The following is a 21,627-nucleotide window of genomic DNA, read 5'->3' as shown; positions in this document are numbered from 1 at the left end:
CAAGATACCAGTAACGTGCCCCCCACCAGACAAGGAAAGCAGAAAGATATATGTGAGTAGTAAATGAGTTGCCGCTCAACCTATGACTGATAGGCGTATTGCCAACTCCATCTGCCTGCTCTCCAGGTATGATTGAGGACACTGGGACAAGATGGAAGAACTTCTCCAACACCTCCCATACCAGTACGAGAAACGAGGACACAAGCTCGTTTCTGAGGGGAAACTCATTTCTAACACTGCCATCCAGTGTGGCCTTGATACTGCTGACACTGTGGTGCATGGTATAAATTCTAGGGTGCTTATTGCCCGCCATGCCTGGCTGCGTATCTCTGGCTTCAAGCCAGAGTCACAGCAGCATGTACTCAGCCTGCCCTTTGATGGGCAGCACTACTTCGGACCACCGGTTGACCAGATGCTCAAAATAAAAATCAACAAGGACCCAGATACTGTGAAGGCTTTTGGATCTCCTCAAATGACTTCTTCCTGGGGTTTGTTTCAGAGATCCCAGTACAGAAGGGGACCCAAGATCACCTTGCCGGATGTCACTATCTCCTATCAGTGTCATAGCAACGGGGGGATTATAGGGGAAACAACTCTCGAGGTAGAGGAAAAGTCAGAGTGGCTAAGGGAACATCCTCTGCCAAGCAGTGACTCACTTTCCTTTCCCTCGGTCACTCTACACCTCTCGAGGGAAGACTTGAGATTCTTTCAAACTTGGTGTTAAGATATCATTTCAGATCAGTGGTAGGAACCACCATAAGGCAGTGCTGTTGCTTAGGACTCACTGCAACCCCACCAAACATCCCTCTATGAAAACAAACCCTCCCCCCAAAACATCAGTGCCTCTTACAGGAAGTAGAGGCACTCATTTGCAAGGAGCCATAGAGGCATAGCCGTCACCCCATCGCGGCAGAGGAGTGTACTCCCTGTATTTCCTTATCCAAAAGAAGGATTGATCACTACCACCCATTCTCGACCTCAGCCCCCTCAATGCATACATCCTTCTCAGAGCACTGCCACATGTTTACCCTCCCCAAGCCATCCTTTTACTGCAACAAGGCAACGTCATGACCACAGTCGATTTGAAGGACGCCTACTTTCACATTCCCTTCCATCCTGTACATTGTCGGTCTCTCTGGTTCTTGGTAAGGGCCAGCATTTTCCATTCAGAGTGCTGCCCTTTGTGGTCACCATGGCCCCCAAGGTATTAACAAAGTGTTTTGCTGTGCTAGCCCCTCATCTGTGAGACCAGCATTCACACCTTCCTGGCAGATCAAGAGCGCGAACGAAAAACAAGTCCTTGGCTCATACTCTTGCCACCATAGACCTATTGTACAATCTTGTGTTTCCCTTCAACATGGTGAAGTCCCACCTTCAGCCCCTGATGGTCCAACTCTTCTTAAGGGCAGTCCTCATCTCAGTCACTGGAAGAGCTTATCCCAGCAAAGCAAAGGTCTAGATTTCCATATGTTACTGCCCCTTTTTCAGCCAAATCACCATATAAAACGATAAGAACAGACATGCCTCCTGTATTGCCATAGTTCCCCAGATCTGGTTACTCATACTCCCATTGCAGGTGTGCCTAGCTGCCCAGTGGTCACATTCGGAGGGTCACTGAGAAGATCTAATGTTGATTTGGGCCATCACTTTCTGCAGTGGTGGAACAGCAACAATCTGTTGTAAGGCTGGCCCTTTCTTGTCCCAGGACCGCAAGTGACTATCACAATGGACGCTTTCCTCAGTGGGTGGTTGGCACATATACAGGACATAACCATTCAGGGCCTGTGGACATCCCACAAACTGGCTTTGTACATCAACTGTCTGGAGCTGCTGGCCACCCAGTTGGCACTCAAAGCCTTGTTCAGCCACATTCAGCACAGAGTGGTCCTCATCTGCAAAGACAACATGACTGCCATGCATTACCTCCAGAAACAAGGCAGCACACACTCACCACAGTTGTCAGCATTGGCTCAGGGCATTTGTAAATAAATAACTTTATTTCGCCTGGAAGTCATAAAAGCAGTAGCAAGGCAATAAATACATGTTGGTCATAAAAACTAATTTAGAAAGACATAAAAAATTAATAGAATCAAAATCCATGATATCACTAAGTTGATAAAACCTCACTGGCAGTCTCTCTAGTAAGTCCATTACTGCTCAATGTCATCCTATGAAACACAGTACCAGCCAGGTATCATAAGAAAATTACAAACCAGCCAAGTATAAGCTCTCCCTAGATCTCACAACGCAGGCACATTGAAGGTACCTTGTTAGAGCAAACACAACCTTGTCACTAGAATCGCTTGTCAATATATGAAGTGATTCCCTGTGGCTCCTTGCTCCTTTACTGGTAAATAAATAACTTTATTTCGCCTGGAAGCCATAAAAGCAGTAGCAAGACAATAAATACATGTTGTTCATAAAAACTAATTTAGAAAGAAATAAAAAATGATTAGAATCAAAATCCATGATATCACTTAGTTGATAAAACCTCACTGGCAGTCCCTCTAGTAAGTCCATTACTGCTCAATATCATCCTATGAAACACAGTACCAGCCAGGTATCATAATAAAATTAGAAACCAGGCAAGTATAAGCTCTCCCTAGATCTCACAACCCAGGCACATTGAAGGTACCTTGTTAGAGCAAACACAACCTTGTCACTAGAAACGCTTGTCAATATATTAAGTTATTCCTTGTGGCTCCTTGCACCAAGGAGCCTGCATAAGGGTATAATCCACTTCCTCCTAGGAGTTAAGTATTTTGGGCAAAAAAATACAAAATGGGCCAGAATCTCAAATTGCGTCGGGCAGTAATAACAAAAACAGGGAGCACAATTAGCTTTGTTCCACCCCATAGTAGAAAAGTTCAGTGGAAGGATCCCCAATCTAAATTCAATAAAGAGGCTTTTGATCTGGGCCGGCTGTATATTGTCCATATAGAGTTCAAAACTTCGGTGAACATTTGTGGTTTAAGAATTGATCTATTCTACTACCTGGTTTCTGACTACACCATATCTGGGTCAAAACCATCTCCCAATAGCATCGCTTTATACGTGATGTCACTTCCTTTGTTATAAGATGAGGGGGCTCTTCATACCCCCTCCATTTTGATACAGCGACACGGATCTCTGATATGTTTGAACCAAGGGATTGATACCACACCATCAAGTGTTAATAACTCCGCTACAGCTGTTTGATAAGAAACCAAGTACTCGGAGGGCCAGAGACTCACCCAGTATATGAGTTGTCTCAAGGCAATTACTTTATGGATCTGGTTGAGTGCTAAATCGAACCTGAGGGGGATGAGTGGCGTGCTTGTTGGTAAATGTAACAAGGAACATATAAACTTGTTTTCAACCAGGGTCAGTTTCTGAGAATTGCAATATCCCCAGAGTTCGGCGCCATAGATTGCAGCTGTCACTGCAGCAGCTTTATATGCTGTAATAGCTGGTGAGATTTGCCCTCCCATAGAGTTTTTGATTTTTCTTCCGATCACCACTGACCGCTGCTGGAGGGCAACAACTCTCTTCTTGATTTGCGCCGATCATAAAAGGTTGTCCGATAATCTTATCCCCAGTTAATCAAATTGACTAACCTGTTTGATGGGTAGACTCCCAACTGTCATTTTCCCCCTAAATGTCTTATGCAGATTTCAAGCCATAAACTTGGTTTTATCTGGATTAATTTCAAGGCCCCTGTTCTCACAGAACATTGTAAATGAGTCTAGTTCGTTTTGGAGACCCAGTGGGGTTCTTGATATCAGTAAGATATCGTCTGCAAACATAAGAATCAGGACAAGTACTCCTAGTAACTTAGGAGCGTCATGATTACACCACATTAGTTGGTCTACTGCACCATTGATGTAGAGGCTAAACAGGGTGGGAGCCAAAACACACCACTGTCTAACCCCTCTAGCAATAGTGATTGAGGATGTCAGATCGCCACCTTGGGTCCATCTGACCCTTGCATAAGTTCCCTCGTGGAGATGTTTTATCAGCCTCAGCAATTTGCTGTCTTGGTTATAAGATTCCAAGACGCTCCGTAGGAGCTCACCTGAAACTAAGTCAAATGCTGCCTTTAAATCGATAAAGGCAACATACAAAGTGGTCCCTTTTTAGTGTTAGGTACTTCCAGCATAGAAGTTTAAATCTAAGGACCTGATCTATCGTGCGGACCCCCTTCCTAAAGCCAGCCTGAAAATCTGAAATGATCATTGATCCAAGAATGCAACCTAGCCAGGACCTGTTCATAGAACACCTTTTGGCTAATATCAATTAGGCTCATCAGTCTATAATTACCTAGTGAATCTCTATCCCCCTTTTTATAGATAGGGACTATTGTTGCTTCTTGCCACGTTGGGGGGGGGGGGGGAGTCACCTCCCCTCAGGATAGCATTGCTTAAGGTGTTTAGGTACAACGTCCAAATTCCAGGACGTGATAGATACAAATCGCCTTGTATACCATCTGGGCCCGGGGCCTTTCCTTTTCTCAGTGATTGGAGAGCCAAGGCGGTTTCCTTCAAAGCGAAAAGGGACAAACCAAAGCCTGGCAAACCTGAGTTAGTGACAAGTGAATTAGAGGCAATATAGTTCTCTGTAGGTATTGGTGGAGATGTGTTGCTGCTACTAAAACCTACTCAATAAAGGTCCTCGAAATGTGACACCCATCTTTCAGGCTGGATTGATGGATCACTCTCGTCTTTCTGAAGATCTTTCTTCTCTGCCACCATCTTCGAAAATGATTTAATGTCACCTTCAAGGAGGGCATCGACTAAGATTTCCCATTTGGTGTTTTCCCACTCATTTTTGGCCTTTTTTAAAGTCTTTTTTATATAAATTCCTCGCCACCCTTATCTCAGAGTTCCCTGTTTGCAATGCTCTCAACACCTGGGATTTTGCCTGGCAACAGGAACTGGTAAACCACCTCAATGGTCTGCCCATATCTTCCCCTCTTTTCCTTGCTACCACAAAGAGGGGTCTCAACCGATTCAACAGGTAGCAGTGTAGCTGTATAAAGTCCACAGATAAAAAGTCGGTAGACATCAAGGGGGATAGACTCTCTTTGACTATATAATTAATTACAGCCAGGACCTTTTTATCGTTTGCCACCGCTGCCCACCTAACATTCTTGTTGTCATTGGTCGCCTTTACGTTGTTGCCTGTCACCCATAGGGACAAGTTGTTACTCCTAAATAGGGAAGCTGTGAAAACTGCACAGAGGGCTTGATGATCACTGTCATTCTAGTAATAATTACCATATCACCAAGGGATTGCCAAAGCATGTAGTCTACGAAGCTGTAATCAAGGAGACTCACATAAGTTCCTTTTTTATACGTTGGTGCAGCCGGGGTATCTAACTTGGTGTTCCCATTAACCAGCCTTAGCCCGGCATTGATTATTAAATTCTCTAGCGGGGCTGCCACTCCCACAGTATGCCTTATCACTTTCTGCACTGGGCGTGATCTATTAGCTCAGGGCATTTGGCGGTGTCCACTTCACCACAAAGTCCATTTACTGGTGAAGAACTTGCCAAGAGCAGACAATGATTTTTCTCAGCAAAATGTGGCAACAAGTCCACAAGTGGGAACTCCACCCACAATTCCTGTACTTCTAATTTGGCTCCTATAATCATTGGGGTTTCCTGACGGAGATCTATTTGCCACTGCTGAAAATGCCAGTTGCCCAAGCTTTACCTTCAGCTCCTCACATCCACAGTCAATGGGCAATGCACTATGAATGAACTGGTCAGGGATATTTCCTAGACTTTTCTGCCTCTCACGCTCCTTCCATTCATGGTTCGCTGGCTTCAGCAAACATCCTTCACTGTCATCGTAGTGGCTCCCACATGGCCCAGACACTACTGCTTCACCACTCTGCTTGCCCTATCCCAAGTGCCCCAGGAGAAGCTGTCCAACTGGCCAGACTTTCTTACCCAGAACCAGGGCACAGTCAGGCATTCAGATCCCAGGCAGCTCAGTCTTGCTATTTGGCTCTTAAGGTCCCAGAATTCAGCTACCTCATTCTTCCTACTGTACGCGGGACCATCCTCAAAGAGGTCTCACCTACACATCTATCCAACTGCGCTTAAATGCAGTTTCTGCCTATCTTCAGAATAAGGAACACATATTACTTTTCAGGGACCCTGTCATTTAGGGCTTCACCGGAAGACTTAAACAGGTCTTTCCACTCTGTGTACCTCCAGGATCTGTCTAGAACCTCATCCTTGTTGTCACGTGACTCATGAGCCCTCCCTTTGGGACCCTTAACTCATACATTTTCTCTCCTGGAAGGTGGGTTTCTTGGTAGCCATAACTTCACTCAGGTATGTGACCTTCAAGTTCTTAACCTCCAGGAACCTTCCCATTAGGTCCACAATGATAGGGTCGTCCTTAGGACAAACCCAAATTTTCTGCCTAAAGTGGTATCTTCTTTCCACCTAAACCAAGCCATTGAACTCTTGGTGTTCTTCCCACACCCGTATGCCATGGCAGAAGGCCCCTTCACACACTAAATGGCAAGTGAGCCCTCATGCGTTACATTGAGAGGCAAAAGCCCTTTCGTAAAATGGTTCAACTGTTATCTCATTCACAAAACTATGCAAGGGGCATGCTCTCTCCAAAGCAGGCATAGCTCGGTGTTTGGTCTAATGCATCTAAACCTTTTATACTAAAGCCTAGTGGCAGCTGTCTGCCACACCCAGGCCCTACTCCATTGGCAAAAAGGGGGTATCCAGGGCTTTTCTAGGTAACATCCCCATGGCTGACATCTGTAAAGCTACCTGGTTTACCCTAAACATTTTCACCTAGTAGTACTCCGTGGATATGTTATCATCCACAAGCTAACATTGGCCATACTGTCCTGCCTACATTTTTCTAGGCTTCTGCAACATCCTCCAGCTAGGCTCCGCTCAGGGGTGAACTGCTTTACAGTCTCTCTAGAGTATCTACAGCTACACATGCTACAAATGGAAAATGGTATTAATCCTGGAAGCATCTGTTTGTTGCATTTTGGACTGTAGATAGACATGTGCCTGTTCTTCCTCCCAAGAAGCCTCTGGTTGTTGAGGATGCATTCTCTTTCTAACTCTTTACGTGGACATCTTTTTCCATCTTTTGCCCATGTGCATTACCAGTAATAGGAGGAGTCACTTGATACCGAAAGACATCTTCAAAGAAAAAACATTGCCCATGCCCCAGCCCAGCACTAGGTGTCAGGAGTATGCAGAGCATGTGGATCTACAGCACTTCATGCCACAAACAGATGCTTAGAGGTTAGGTAATATTTTCCCAACTGTCATATTCCAACAACATAGAAATTAAGTCCTACTTACATTGAAGTTACAGCCTTTTTGGATATTTCATTGTGATTGTGTCATGCATATTTCTATCTCTTGCCCTACCTAAAGTTAGCATTTACTGCTTGACCTCACAGCCTCTGGAGTGTCAAGTGCCCAAAGTCTTGACTTCATTATTCAACTGAAGTACACGGGTCCAGTGGTCCAGGGCAGATAAAGAGGTACCCACTGCACCAAGAATGTCCTCAGAACATAAAGCCATTTCGGAGCAACAAGAACCAGATACTACATTTATTTGATCCACTGGCAAAGCATGATTCCCTACCACTACAGTAGTCGGGAGCATCCTCCGCTTTTGTGGGTGACACAATGCCAGATATTTGGAAAAGTAACAGGATGTGAGCAAAATGTTTGGGCTACAATTCAGGCTACTAACCCTCTGAGTGTGCGAGCTGTAGGAAAGTAGCACATTTCTGACATATTTACCCCCACTTTTTGCCTAGTGTCAGTATGGGTAGACTGTTGTACACTGGGATCCTGGTAACCAGGACCCCCGTGCAGTATTCTTTCTCCTAAAATTAGTTGGTAATTAACTTTTACTCCTCACAATTGGCATACTGCGGCACCCTTGTAAGTCCCTAGTATATGGTACTCAGGTCCCCAGGGCATTGGTACACCAGGTTCCCCCATGGGCTGCAGCATGGATTGTGCCACCCATAGGGATTCGTGCACACTGACTACAGGCCTGCCATTGCAGCCTGTGTGAAATGGTGCATTCACCTTTCACCCCAGATATAAGATTTACCTTATATCTTGGGCACTGCACTCTGACCCTATAAGTCACCCCTAAGGGAGGCCCTTCAGCCCAAGGGGCAGGGTGCATTGTTCTCAGTGTCCCTACAATCTCCAGTCTCCCTTTTCTGGGCTTTGTAAGTGCGGGAAAGCCATCTTAAGCTATGTAGTAGACACTAGTCAACAAGAGATGTCCAACTACATAATGGCGTCACCGAACCTAGGCATGTTTGGTATCAAACATGTTGGAATCATGCAGCTACACCAATTCCAATGCAAGTTGCATGATACCATGTACTCTGGGGTTAAGAAATCCCACATGTCTGCCTGTACAGCCTTGAAGGGTCTGCATGCCAGCCCGTGCTGCTGCTGACCCCAGACACTGTTCTGCCCTCCTGCTGCTGAGCCTAGCTCAGGCAGGGGAAGGCAAAACAAAAGATGTCCTGTAGGGGAGAGGTGTTACCACCTCTCCTTTAGAAATAGGCTGGAGTGTGGGTGCCTCTGACCACCATCAGGCTGCTTTGAAGTGCCCTCCTTGCATAAACTGGTTTACTCCAGTGCAGGAGCCCCTGGCTCCCGCTTTGGTGTGAAACCACACAAAAGTCAGGGGAGCACCTAGAAGGAGGGCTCCTACTGCAACTTTGTCCCCGTGCAATGCGAGGACTCTGCAACCTCCATAGCTGTGCATCCTCCAGAGTCATCCGTACTCTACCTGCTCTTAGGAAAGCAAGAAGGAATCTCTCTTGGAGTGAAACAGTCACTCCCCTGCTTCCGCAGGCACCTCAACAATGACGACTGGTTTGTGGATCCTGCTGTCCCACAGATTCTCCAAGGCTCTACAACATAGGTGGTGGTTCTGTGGTCCTCCAGACGTCTGACTTATCTTCTTTTCAACTGAGAAGTCTGAGGTCCCTCACTGGAGCTGCTTGGCTGGAACCCCTGTGCACCGTGTCTGTTTGTTGTTGCCAAGGCTTGTTGGCTCTTTGGTCCAAAGACCCCTAGCTCCAAGAAATCCGCAGCCTTCAATACTACACAGCTTCAAGAACAATGCCCTCCCTGCAACTCCTGCGACGTAGGCATCCCTCTATGCTGTGCTGCTGAGGCCTCCTTGAGACTCCTGTGCCTGCTGCTAGAGGGTCCTGCTGTGGGCTCCAACCATTCCTTCTGGCTCTCTTGCTTGCTGGGTGCTGGCCCTAACGTACTTGCATAGGTAGAGTCTCCTGGACCTTACTGGAACCCAAAATTCTGCAGCACTCTGTGGAATGCTTTCTTGCATTTGCCAAGGCTTGTTGGTGATCCTGCTGACCACTGACCCCTCTGCAGTCCGAGGACCAGCTTGGGACAGCTCATGGATGACTCATGGAATCTTCCAGCATCGCCTGGACTCCACAGCTGCACTTCTTTGACCACTGTCCCAACAGGGAAGCATCTCCAAGAAGGGTGGGCATTGCCCCCTGCACAACCTGGGCACCCCTGGATGGTCTGGTCTCTGTCCCCTCATATCTGAGGTCCTCTTCTTCTGGGATCCTCACCTGGGTTCCACCGACCTGGTCCACGGGTCACAACAGCAGCTGGGCAACCGAGGTCTGCATTGACTTGAATGAGAGGTTCCGACACAACTTTACCCAGTGTATCTGGGCTCCCTGTTGTAGGCACTCTGGGCATTCACGGGTGGGGGGCACTCTTGGACCTCCCTTGTCCCAAATGGTTTCCTCTGGTCCTCTGGGATGGGCCCTAAAACTCTAAAACTCCAACCGTGACTTCCCTACGTTATCCAATGGACACCGACCCAGGGTTACAACACTTCACATGGTTGCCTGGAGAATACTGCCTACTTACCTTTGGTGTTTTAACACTTTCCCAGTCCTAAGGGTCCTTGTGTAGTAGTTTGGGTTGGTAGTGATTCTCGCATTCCATTTTTTAGTATATGGTTTACCCCCACCCCCCCAATAGTGGCCCATGCTGTTTTATGCTTTTATTTACCTGTTTCTGAGTATATTTCTGTATTTTCATATCTCCAGTTAGGACATATACCAAAGTTTGTTTAGTGTTTGTGTTATAATAAATAATACAATCTTTTTTAACATTGGTGTGGCCCTTTCATGTGTGTACATCACTGACTGACCTGTGTGGCATTTGCAACTGCTTTACACCTTCCTGTATAAGCCTTAGCTACTCTCCACAGCTACCCCTCTGAGAGCTCTGGTTATCTAGAACCTCCTACATAATCACTAAGGATTGCCTGGACTCAATACAGGGTGCTTCACCTTTAGGTGTACACCATATACTGAGCCAGCTTCCTACACTAGCATACTTGGAGACACCCTACCTTGATACACAATAGGTGGCAACTGTCAGATACTGACTGCCTGCAAGGCTAGAACCTACAAATTACCACAAACTTCATGTGGTGAGAAGTCCCACCGTTAGGAGAGAGAGAGAGGGGGTTAACCTGCAGACCACGGGCACTAGCTTATTCTTAATAGTTTACCAAGAGGTCACTGGGGCTTGAAGCGAGCGAAGGGTGTGCTTGCCTCCACATTTGAGATCATATGTTGGCATGATTTGAGTTTTTCTAGGATTTAATGAATATTGATCACATTCAGTGGATATCCGTGGAATAAAGTCATTAGTACTTAAGCAGAAGTTGATAAGTGTTATTGTGTGGTGTATTTTTTTCTTTTTTCTAAAACAAAATGAAGGCACAGTTTTCATGTGTGTTTTCATGGGTTTTAGACGGGGCAGCATGCATCCTCAGCACAGTGCTCTGTAGAACACCACTTCAGGTACTGAAATAACCTCTCCTTTTCACATCATAAGCTGTGCACCACCTGCTCTTCCTTAGAAAATAGATATCTGCATCCTAGCCGCCAAAATGGGGCTTGTGATACTAGGGAACCAGAGGGGTATCCAGGGCTACACTAGGGTTTCAGTTTGGGGGTGGTGGAATGGTCCAAGAATACTCGCCACACAGAGATGGGGAATAAGTAGTTGGCATATGTTAATATTGTTCCTATGACCAGGAACTAGAAGCGAGCTACATGAAGGATAATCACACATTTAATCTTTTACAGGAGCAGAACAGTATAGCCGCTATCAAGGATACAGCAGAGATTTTGTATGTGAAGGAGCCATGAGAGATGAAACTCCGCGGTAAGACGTAAATCTTTGAGAACGAATGCCTCTGCAGGACTGTGCAATAATGATTGGTGGTATGGGTAGGAGTGTGCAACGTAGACCGTGCTGGAACAGATAGCGGTCAGAATGTCTAAGTTGAGTAGCACTGTTATGAGTACCAGTACTATAAAAGCAGGAAATGCTTCCAATCAAGGTTGTCCCTACTTGGTAGAGATGTATAGGGGTCCATGTACTGACAATAGGGGATGCTATAGGTCTGGGTTGAGATGAATCGAAAGATCCAACTGTGATATTGAGTGAAGGGACAGTCCAGTTTTATTTCCTTAGAAAATGTAACATTGTCTCTCCCCATTTTCAATATGTGCAGGGACTATTGGCAAAGACGCTGCATTGAAATTGTTGCCATTGATGCCATTCGATTTCGTGACCCTCGAGATCAGTTCACAAGAGCAAGCATCGAAAGGGACCTGAACAAGGTAGGTGTTACAGCGTGAACGTCTAGGAAATTGTGGTGAGGGACCCTGGAGCTAAGCAGGATGGGCCAGAATCCCAGACCTAGTATGTTGTGGGAGAAGCTTGCTCCTTACAGGGAGTGCTGAGTTGTGAGGCATGAATAGTATTTCCAAGTATTTAAATACCGTACCATAAGAAGACAATAAAGAACTACCTGGTACAAAAAAAAAAAACTTAGAGACCTACTTAGACCTATACAGGTACGGCACAAATTCTAGACGGATAGGGTGTACTGACGATCTTGGACCTAGGCAAGTGTAGAGAGGATTCTGGACCGTCATTTCGTGGTTAGTGAGGATCCTGTACCTCTGTACCGTGGGTGAGGATGTTGGACATAGTATTCTGTGGCAAATGCCTCTCCCAGGCTGCGTATGCTGGGAATCGTGGAATTAGCAAGCAACATTTCCACGCCATGCAGAGGACTTTTAACCCAACAGCTGCCTGTCAATTTGTTAATTCTGATGCAGGAAAATGTAAAGCAGCACTGGCATGCAAGCCATTTAGAGATCTTCTGTCCTAAAAAATCTCTCCTTCTCTAGTACTTGTAGTAATCTTAGTGGCAAGACATTTGTCTGCTGGATGTGGATTTTCTTGATTACAGACAAACTCTATGCCAATCAGGACTAGCAGACTTTTACTAACTTTGCACGAGTGTGCTTTGGCATTTCCTTACAGTGTTTGTGCATTTTATATACAGACTATGTTGCTTACTGCATTCGGTGTATCTCCCAGCCTTTTTGTGTCATACATGAAAGGTTAAACGGAGGGAAGCGCTGTATTAATAACTGTGGCATGGCGAAAAAGTAAATATTACTTACACATTTTGTCTGGATCAATCCTCAGTTCCCAGGCACTAATGGTAGGAAAAGGGTTCCACAGAAACCTAAAAACTGATTAGAAACAAACACAGAACACCCGGTCGTTCCTTAGCAAAATATTTTGGGGTTCTTGTGTAGTCCTTGCTTGTGGTAGAAAAAAGGCTGGGAGCCAGAGCCAAGCGTTTACATTTCACTCATCTACTGTGGGTCACAGGTATTCATGTTTTACTGTAAACGGTGCTTAGAAACTTGTTGAGAATGCAGGTTAGATGAGGGTGCCAGCTTAGTCTTAATAGAAGCAGCATACATTGCTGAGCATCGGGCAGCTTGCTCTGTTACCTCGGGGATTTCAAGAGGTAATATAATGGTCTCTGTAAGCTTTTTCATTGTCCTTTTTGGTATTCCAGGCTTACTGCGGGTTCCTGGTCGGTTCATTTTTGCCACAACAAAATGTGTCTGTTGCTACCGGCAACTGGGGTTGTGGAGCCTTTAATGGACACCCGAAAATGAAAGGTATGTCTTGGAATGTATTTATTCTAGATTTCTCTCTCCTTATTTCCAACCGATGGTTTGCAAACAGTCTTGAAAAGAGATCAGTCTTGCCACTCTTTTAGATAAATCATAAAGCACACCCAAGCTGAAGCTCCCCCTTAAATTTCACACGTGCTAATTATACTCCCTAAAACGCACACGGTTAGCTTAAAATGAGCCCTAAAGCACAAGGCTTGAGGTGATCCTCACCTTAATGGCCAGACCCAAGAACAATACTGCTTCCTAACGAAAACACAAGCCGACACTGCCCCTGAAAACACTAAGTGCACTCCCTGAAGGCTCATCAATTTGAAGATGCTCTTTAAAATCTAAGAATGCTGACGCTACTACCATGTACTGATGCTACATTTTAGAGCACCCCCACCAAGCTCACACAATGGTCTAAAGCACACACAAGGAGCTGAAACTGCTCTCCAAATAAAGCTAAGTCTCAAGATGATCCTCACCTTAACCTCTTAGATGTCCCCCCCCCAGGGCTGAGCCCTTTTTTGGCTATTTGGGGTAGTTTGCACTTAGGCCTTCATAACTTTTGTCCACGTAAGCTATCCTTGCCACATTTGCATCCTTTTTATCCAACATCCTAGGGATTCTAAAAGTACCCAGAGTTTGTGGGTTACCCTGGAGGAGACCAAGCAATTAGCCAAAATACAGCTAAAATTTCGTTTTTTTTTAAAAAAAAATTGGAAAAAAGGGCTGCCAAACAAGGCTTGTGTTTTTTTTCCCTGAAAAGGGCATCAACAAAGGGTTTGCAGTGCTAAAATCACCAGCTTTCAGCAACAGGCCTCCTTCGAGTTAGTGACAGGAATGGGTGTGAAACAAATGCTGGATCCTGGAAAACATTTCTGAAAAGTAGACACAATTCTGAATTCAGCAAGGGGTCATTTGCGTTGATCCTACAAGGTTTTCCTACAGAAAATAACAGCTGAAATAAAAAATATTGAAATTGAGCTAAAAAAACAGCAAATCTTCACCACATTTTACTCTGTAACTTTTTCCTGCAATGTCAGATTGTTTAAAGCAATATACCGTTATGTCTGCTGGACTCTTCTGGTTGCAGGGATATATAGGGCTTGAAGGTTCATCAAGATCCATAGGTACCCAGAGCCAATAAATGAGCTGCACCTTACAATGGGTTTTCATTCTATACCGGGTATACAGCAATTCATTTGGTGAAATATAAAGAGTGAAAAATAGGTATCAAGAAAACCTTTGTATTTCCAAAATGGGCATAAGATAAGGTGTTGAGAAGCAGTGGTTATTTGCACATCTCTGAATTCCGGAGTGCCCATACTAGCATGTGAATTACAGGCCATTTCTCAAATCTACGTCTTTTTTACACACTGTCTTACATTTGGAAGGAAAAAATGTAAAGAAAGACAAGGGGCAATAACACTTGTTTTGCTATTCTGTGTTCCCCTAAGTCTCCCAATAAAAATGGTACCTCACTTGCGTGGGTAGGCCTAATGCTCGCAACAGGAAACGCAGCATGGACACATCACATTTTTACATTGAAATCAGACGTGTTTTTTGCAAAGTGCCTAGCTGTAGATTTTGGCCTCTAGCTCAGCCGGCACCTAGGGAAACCTACCAAACCTGTGCATTTTTGAAAACTAGACACCTAGGGGAATCCAGGATGGGGTGACTTGTGGGCTCTCACCAGGTTCTGTTACCCAGAATCCTTTGCTAACCTCAATATTTGGCAAAAAGAAAAACACTTTTTCCTCACATTTCGGTGATAGAAAGTTCTGGAATCTGAAAGGAGCCACAGAGTTCCTTCCACCCAGTGCTCACCCCAAGTCTCCCGATAAAAATGGTACCTCACTTTTGTGGTTTGGCCTAGTTCCCGTGACAGGAAATGCCTCAAAACACAATGTGGACACATCACATTTTCCCAAAGAAAACAGACCTGTTTTTTGCAAAGTGCCTAGCCGTGGATTTTGGCCTCTAGCTCAGCTGGCTCCTAGGGAAACCTACCAAACCTGTGTATTTTTTAAAACTAGACATCTAGGGGAATCCAAGATGGGGTGACTTGTGGGGCTCTCACCAGGGTCTGTTACCCAGAATCCTTTGCAAACCTCAAAATAACACTTTGTCCTCACATTTCGATGATAGAAAGTTCTGGAATCTTAGAGGAGCCACAAATTTCCTTCCACCCAGCGTTCCCCCAACTCTCCTGATAAAAATGGTACCTCACTTGTGTGGGTAGGCCTAGTGCCCGTGACAGGAATAGATCACACAACAGTCAATGTTGGTCCTTACATGAGGCAACTGTTGACCCTTGGGTGATCCATTCCTGACGCAGGCACTAGGTATAGGCACTCAAGTGGGGTAGTGTTTTTATCAGGACAGGTGAGGAATCACTGGGTGGTAGGAATTTTGTGGATCCCAGCATATTCCTGTAGTTTGTGTGACAGAAATGCAAGAAAAAATTGAGTTTTTATTCAACATTTCAGATCCGCAGGGTAGTCTGGGTAAGAAAACTTTGGGGAATCCACCCAAGTCACACCTCTGTGGACTCCCCCGGATGTCTAGTTTCCAGAAATGTCTGGGTTTAGTATGTTTCCCTAAATGGCCGCCGAACCCAGGACCAAAAACACAGGAGCCTGCCTTACAAAACCAGTTTGTTTTGTGATAGATAATTTTGATGTCTCCACAATACGATTTGGGGGGTGGAATTTGGGGCTGAACTAAATTGGGGAGCTCCCAAGAGAGCACTATCTCTCTGTGCTTGCCGCCGCATTTACTTGCTCTCTGGGCAGGGCTAACCCGCTATTGTCCTGTAGCAGAGACTGTGCTTGCGAAGGAACAGCAGGACTGTCCTCATCACCTCCCTCATAATTACTGGAAGAGGGGTTATCTAATGGGACTCCTCCAACTGAAAAATCACTCCCAGAGTCTGTGCCATTGTCCTATCCCTCAGATGCTGTCTAATTATCTGCTGTCTAAGTCTCTGATCCTATGTCAGAGCTGTCCTCTATAACCCGAGTGAGGGTGTGAGCAGCAGTCATCCAACGAGATGCCATCTCTGCTACTGGCTAAACTGTTGCTCTAAAACACTAGCCTACGTAGACAGTCACAAAATTGCTGGTGGGTGTGTGTGATACGTGCAACAGTAGAGGTCACCTTACCTGCCTTTCTTCCCTCAATAAGGACGTTCTTTCAAGACTCTCAAAAACACACCTTGTCACATACTAATCGTCACAGCCTTTAGCACCTCTAGCGCCCAGTCCAACAATCATTATTGGTGCTCCCACTCCCATGTCCTCCTCCTCGGATTCCCTCATTACCACCCAGCAAAAGTGCCCTTCATCTCTCCATAGCCGCCCCCGCACGTACATTTCATTTTTTTATAGCACAGGTAATGGCTGACTTTACTAATGTACTCAGCTATTTACATAAAATACAGATTTGCTCTTTGCAATGAATGGAATGAGGTGGGTGATATTTTAATGTAACTGAAGCATCATTTACAGACAGCATATTTGCCATTGAAATGTCCACTAAATTTGCACAGGCATACTGTTTTACTGATGAAACTATACTGCGCACAATTGATAACATGTGGAAACCGGGGTTAGTAAATATTTATAATTAATGCATCATCAAGTAAAGTGTCCTGATTTGTTTTGATCCTATTAACATTTTTGTTCCCACCACACTTCAGAATTACAAAACAATGTGCTTCATATTTGCTTTTCCTCTGCTGAATTTGTACAGTTTATTTACAGTTATTTATATTTTGTTGTGCTACAAACAATTTACATCCTACAATCTTTCCTTTCACACTCCCTATACCCCTGTAAGACTGTCACATAATTCACTTTACTTTCTCTGACTTGAAATTGAGAGGAGTTTGTAAAGACCAATCCCATGTTAAAAAAGCGTGTTCGATGGCATATGTTGCTGCAGATACACATGTTTGGCACAGTCCGCTGCCTGGTGTTGGGCTCGGAGTATTACAAGTTGTTTTTCTTCGAAGAAGTCTTTTTGGTCACGGGACCGAAGGACTCCTCCCTCTTCGGCTCCATTGCGCATGGGCGTCGACTCCATCTTTGTAGGAAGTTGGCTCTGTATGTGCTATTTCAAAGTAAGGAATAGCATGCACAGAGTCCAAGGGTTCCCCTTAGAGGTAAAATAGTGGTAAAAATAGATAATACTAATGCTCTATTTTGTGGTAGTGTGGTCGAGCAGTAGGCTTATCCAAGGAGTAGTGTTAAGCATTTGTTGTACATACACATAGACAATAAATGAGGTACACACACTCAGAGACAAATCCAGCCAATAGGTTTTTATATAGAAAAATATCTTTTCTTAGTTTATTTTAAGAACCACAGGTTCAAATTCTACATGTAATATCTCATTCGAAAGGTATTGCAGGTAAGTACTTTAGGAACTTCAAATCATCAAAATTGCATGTATACTTTTCAAGTTATTCACAAATAGCTGTTTTAAAAGTGGACACTTAGTGCAATTTTCACAGTTCCTAGGGGAGGTAAGTATTTGTTAGGTTAACCAGGTAAGTAAGACACTTACAGGGCTTAGTTCTTGGTCCAAGGTAGCCCACCGTTGGGGGTTCAGAGCAACCCCAAAGTCACCACACCAGCAGCTCAGGGCCGGTCAGGTGCAGAGTTCAAAGTGGTGCCCAAAACACATAGGCTAGAATGGAGAGAAGGGGGTGCCCCGGTTCCGGTCTGCTTGCAGGTAAGTACCCGCGTCTTCGGAGGGCAGACCAGGGGGGTTTTGTAGGGCACCGGGGGGGACACAAGCCCACACAGAAATTTCACCCTCAGCGGCGCGGGGGCGGCCGGGTGCAGTGTGGAAACAGGCGTCGGGTTCGCAATGTTAGTCTAGGAGAGATCTCGGGATCTCGTCAGCGCTGCAGGCAGGCAAGGGGGGGGTTCCTCGGGGAAACCTCCACTTGGGCAAGGGAGAGGGACTCCTGGGGGTCACTTCTCCAGTGAAAGTCCGGTCCTTCAGGTCCTGGGGGCTGCGGGTGCAGGGTCTCTCCCAGGCGTCGGGACTTTGGATTCAAAGAGTCGCGGTCAGGGGAAGCCTCGGGATTCCCTCTGCAGGCGGTGCTGTGGGGGCTCAGGGGGGACAGGTTTTGGTACTCACAGTATCAGAGTAGTCCTGGGGTCCCTCCTGAGGTGTTGGATCTCCACCAGCCGAGTCGGGGTCGCCGGGTGCAGTGTTGCAAGTCTCACGCTTCTTGCGGGGAGCTTGCAGGGTTCTTTCAAGGCTGCTGGAAACAAAGTTGCAGCCTTTCTTGGAGCAGGTCCGCTGTCCTCGGGAGTTTCTTGTCTTTTCGAAGCAGGGGCAGTCCTCAGAGGATGTCGAGGTCGCTGGTCCCTTTGGAAGGCGTCGCTGGAGCAGGATCTTTGGAAGGCAGGAGACAGGCCGGTGAGTTTCTGGAGCCAAGGCAGTTGTCGTCTTCTGGTCTTCCTCTGCAGGGGTTTTCAGCTAGGCAGTCCTTCTTCTTGTAGTTGCAGGAATCTAATTTTCTAGGGTTCAGGGTAGCCCTTAAATACTAAATTTAAGGGCGTGTTTAGGTCTGGGGGGTTAGTAGCCAATGGCTACTAGCCCTGAGGGTGGGTACACCCTCTTTGTGCCTCCTCCCAAGGGGAGGGGGTCACATTCCTAACCCTATTGGGGGAATCCTCCATCTGCAAGATGGGGGATTTCTAAAAGTTAGAGTCACCTCAGCTCAGGACACCTTAGGGGCTGTCCTGACTGGTCAGTGACTCCTTGTTTTTCTCATTATTTTCTCCGGCCTTGCCGCCAAAAGTGGGGCCTGGCCGGAGGGGGCGGGCAACTCCACTAGCTGGAGTGTCCTGCTGGGTTGGCACAAAGGAGGTGAGCCTTTGAGGCTCACCGCCAGGTGTGACAATTCCTGCCTGGGGGAGGTGTTAGCATCTCCACCCAGTGCAGGCTTTGTTACTGGCCTCAGAGTGACAAAGGCACTCTCCCCATGGGGCCAGCAACATGTCTCGGTTTGTGGCAGGCTGCTAAAACTAGTCAGCCTACACAGATAGTCGGTTAAGTTTCAGGGGGCACCTCTAAGGTGCCCTCTGGGGTGTATTTTACAATAAAATGTACACTGGCATCAGTGTGCATTTATTGTGCTGAGAAGTTTGATACCAAACTTCCCAGTTTTCAGTGTAGCCATTATGGTGCTGTGGAGTTCGTGTTTGACAAACTCCCAGACCATATACTCTTATGGCTACCCTGCACTTACAATGTCTAAGGTTTTGTTTAGACACTGTAGGGGTACCATGCTCATGCACTGGTACCCTCACCTATGGTATAGTGCACCCTGCCTTAGGGCTGTAAGGCCTGCTAGAGGGGTGTCTTACCTATACTGCATAGGCAGTGAGAGGCTGGCATGGCACCCTGAGGGGAGTGCCATGTCGACTTACTCGTTTTGTCCTCACTAGCACACACAAGCTGGCAAGCAGAGTGTCTGTGCTGAGTGAGAGGTCTCCCGGGTGGCATAAGACATGCTGCAGCCCTTAGAGACCTTCCTTGGCATCAGGGCCCTTGGTACTAGAAGTACCAGTTACAAGGGACTTATCTGGATGCCAGGGTCTGCCAATTGTGGATACAAAAGTACAGGTTAGGGAAAGAACACTGGTGCTGGGGCCTGGTTAGCAGGCCTCAGCACACTTTCAATTGTAAACATAGCATCAGCAAAGGCAAAAAGTCAGGGGGCAACCATGCCAAGGAGGCATTTCCTTACACAACCCCCCCCCAAACGAAAGAGGATGAGACTAACCTTTCCCAAGAGAGTCTTCATTTTCTAAGTGGAAGAACCTGGAAAGGCCATCTGCATTGGCATGGGCAGTCCCAGGTCTGTGTTCCACTATAAAGTCCATTCCCTGTAGGGAGATGGACCACCTCAACAGTTTAGGATTTTCACCTTTCATTTGCATCAGCCATTTGAGAGGTCTGTGGTCAGTCTGAACTAGGAAGTGAGTCCCAAAGAGGTATGGTCTCAGCTTCTTCAGGGACCAAACCACAGCAAAGGCCTCCCTCTCAATGGCACTCCAACGCTGCTCCCTGGGGAGTAACCTCCTGCTAATGAAAGCAACAGGCTGGTCAAGGCCATCATCATTTGTTTGGGACAAAACTGCCCCTATCCAATGTTCAGAGGCATCAGTTTGCACAATGAACTGCTTAGAATAATCTGGAGCTTTGAGAACTGGTGCTGAGCACATTGCCTGTTTCAGGGTGTCAAAGGCCTGTTGGCATTCCACAGTCCAGTTCACTTTCTTGGGCATTTTCTTGGAGGTGAGTTCAGTGAGGGCTGTCACAATGGATCCATATCCCTTCACAAACCTCCTGTAATACCCAGTCAAGCCAAAGAATGCCCTGACTTGAGTCTGGGTTTTTGGAGCTACCCAGTCCAGAATAGTCTGGATCTTGGGTTGGAGTGGCTGAACTTGGCCTCCACCTACAAGGTGTCCCAAGTAAACCACAGTTCCCTGCCCTATCTGGCATTTGGATGCCTTGATAGAGAGGCCTGCAGATTGCAGAGCCTTCAAAACCTTCTTCAGGTGGACCAGGTGATCCTGCCAGGTGGAGCTAAAGACAGCAATATCATCAAGATAAGCTGTGCTAAAGGACTCCAAGCCAGCAAGGACTTGATTCACCAACCTTTGGAAGGTGGCAGGGGCATTCTTTAAACCAAAGGGCATAACAGTAAACTGATAATGCCCATCAGGTGTGGAGAATGCTGTTTTCTCTTTTGCTCCAGGTGCCATTTTTATTTGCCAGTACCCTGCTGTCAAGTCAAAGGTACTTAAGAATTTGGCAGCACCTAATTTATCTATGAGCTCATCAGCTCTTGGAATTGGATGAGCATCTGTCTTGGTGACAGAATTGAGCCCTCTGTAGTCCACACAAAACCTCATCTCTTTCTTGCCATCTTTGGTGTGAGGTTTGGGGACTAAGACCACTGGGCTAGCCCAGGGGCTGTCAGAGCGCTCAATTACTCCCAATTCCAGCATCTTGTGGACTTCCACCTTGATGCTTTCCTTAACATGGTCAGATTGTCTAAAGATTTTGTTCTTGACAGGCATGCTGTCTCCTGTGTCCACATCATGGGTACACAGGTGTGTCTGACCAGGGGTTAAGGAGAAGAGTTCAGGAAACTGTTGTAGGACTCTCCTACAATCAGCTTGCTGTTGGCCAGAGAGGGTGTCTGAGTAGATCACTCCATCTACTGTGCCATCTTTTGGGTCTGATGACAGAAGATCAGGGAGAGGTTCACTCTCTGCCTCCTGATCCTCATCTGTTACCATCAACAGATTCACATCAGCCCTGTCATGGAAGAGTTTAAGGCGGTTCACATGGATCACCCTCTTGGGGCTCCTGCTTGTGCCCAGGTCCACCAGGTAGGTGACCTGACTCTTCCTTTCTAGCACTGGGTAAGGGCCACTCCATTTGTCCTGGAGTGCCCTGGGAGCCACAGGCTCCAGAACCCAGACTTTCTGCCCTGGTTGGAACTCAACCAGTGCAGCC

The 21,627-nt window shown here is 46.3% G+C and overlaps 1 protein-coding gene across 3 annotated transcripts in view; it reads left to right on the top strand.

Moving 5' to 3' along the window:
- Window positions 1-21,627, top strand: part of LOC138266004 (poly(ADP-ribose) glycohydrolase-like) — a 441,110-nt gene that overhangs the window by 264,907 nt on the left and 154,576 nt on the right. For all 3 annotated transcript variants that reach the window (XM_069214272.1, XM_069214273.1, XM_069214274.1), the window contains 3 exons: window positions 11,161-11,239; window positions 11,592-11,700; window positions 12,963-13,068. In XM_069214272.1, the coding sequence (XP_069070373.1) occupies window positions 11,161-11,239; window positions 11,592-11,700; window positions 12,963-13,068 (294 nt within the window). The remainder of the gene's footprint in view (window positions 1-11,160; window positions 11,240-11,591; window positions 11,701-12,962; window positions 13,069-21,627) is intronic.

This window comes from Pleurodeles waltl, chromosome 11 (genome assembly GCF_031143425.1).
Source record: "Pleurodeles waltl isolate 20211129_DDA chromosome 11, aPleWal1.hap1.20221129, whole genome shotgun sequence".
Taxonomy (NCBI): Eukaryota; Metazoa; Chordata; class Amphibia; order Caudata; family Salamandridae; genus Pleurodeles; species Pleurodeles waltl.
This window is presented reverse-complemented; position numbering and strand designations above follow the sequence as displayed.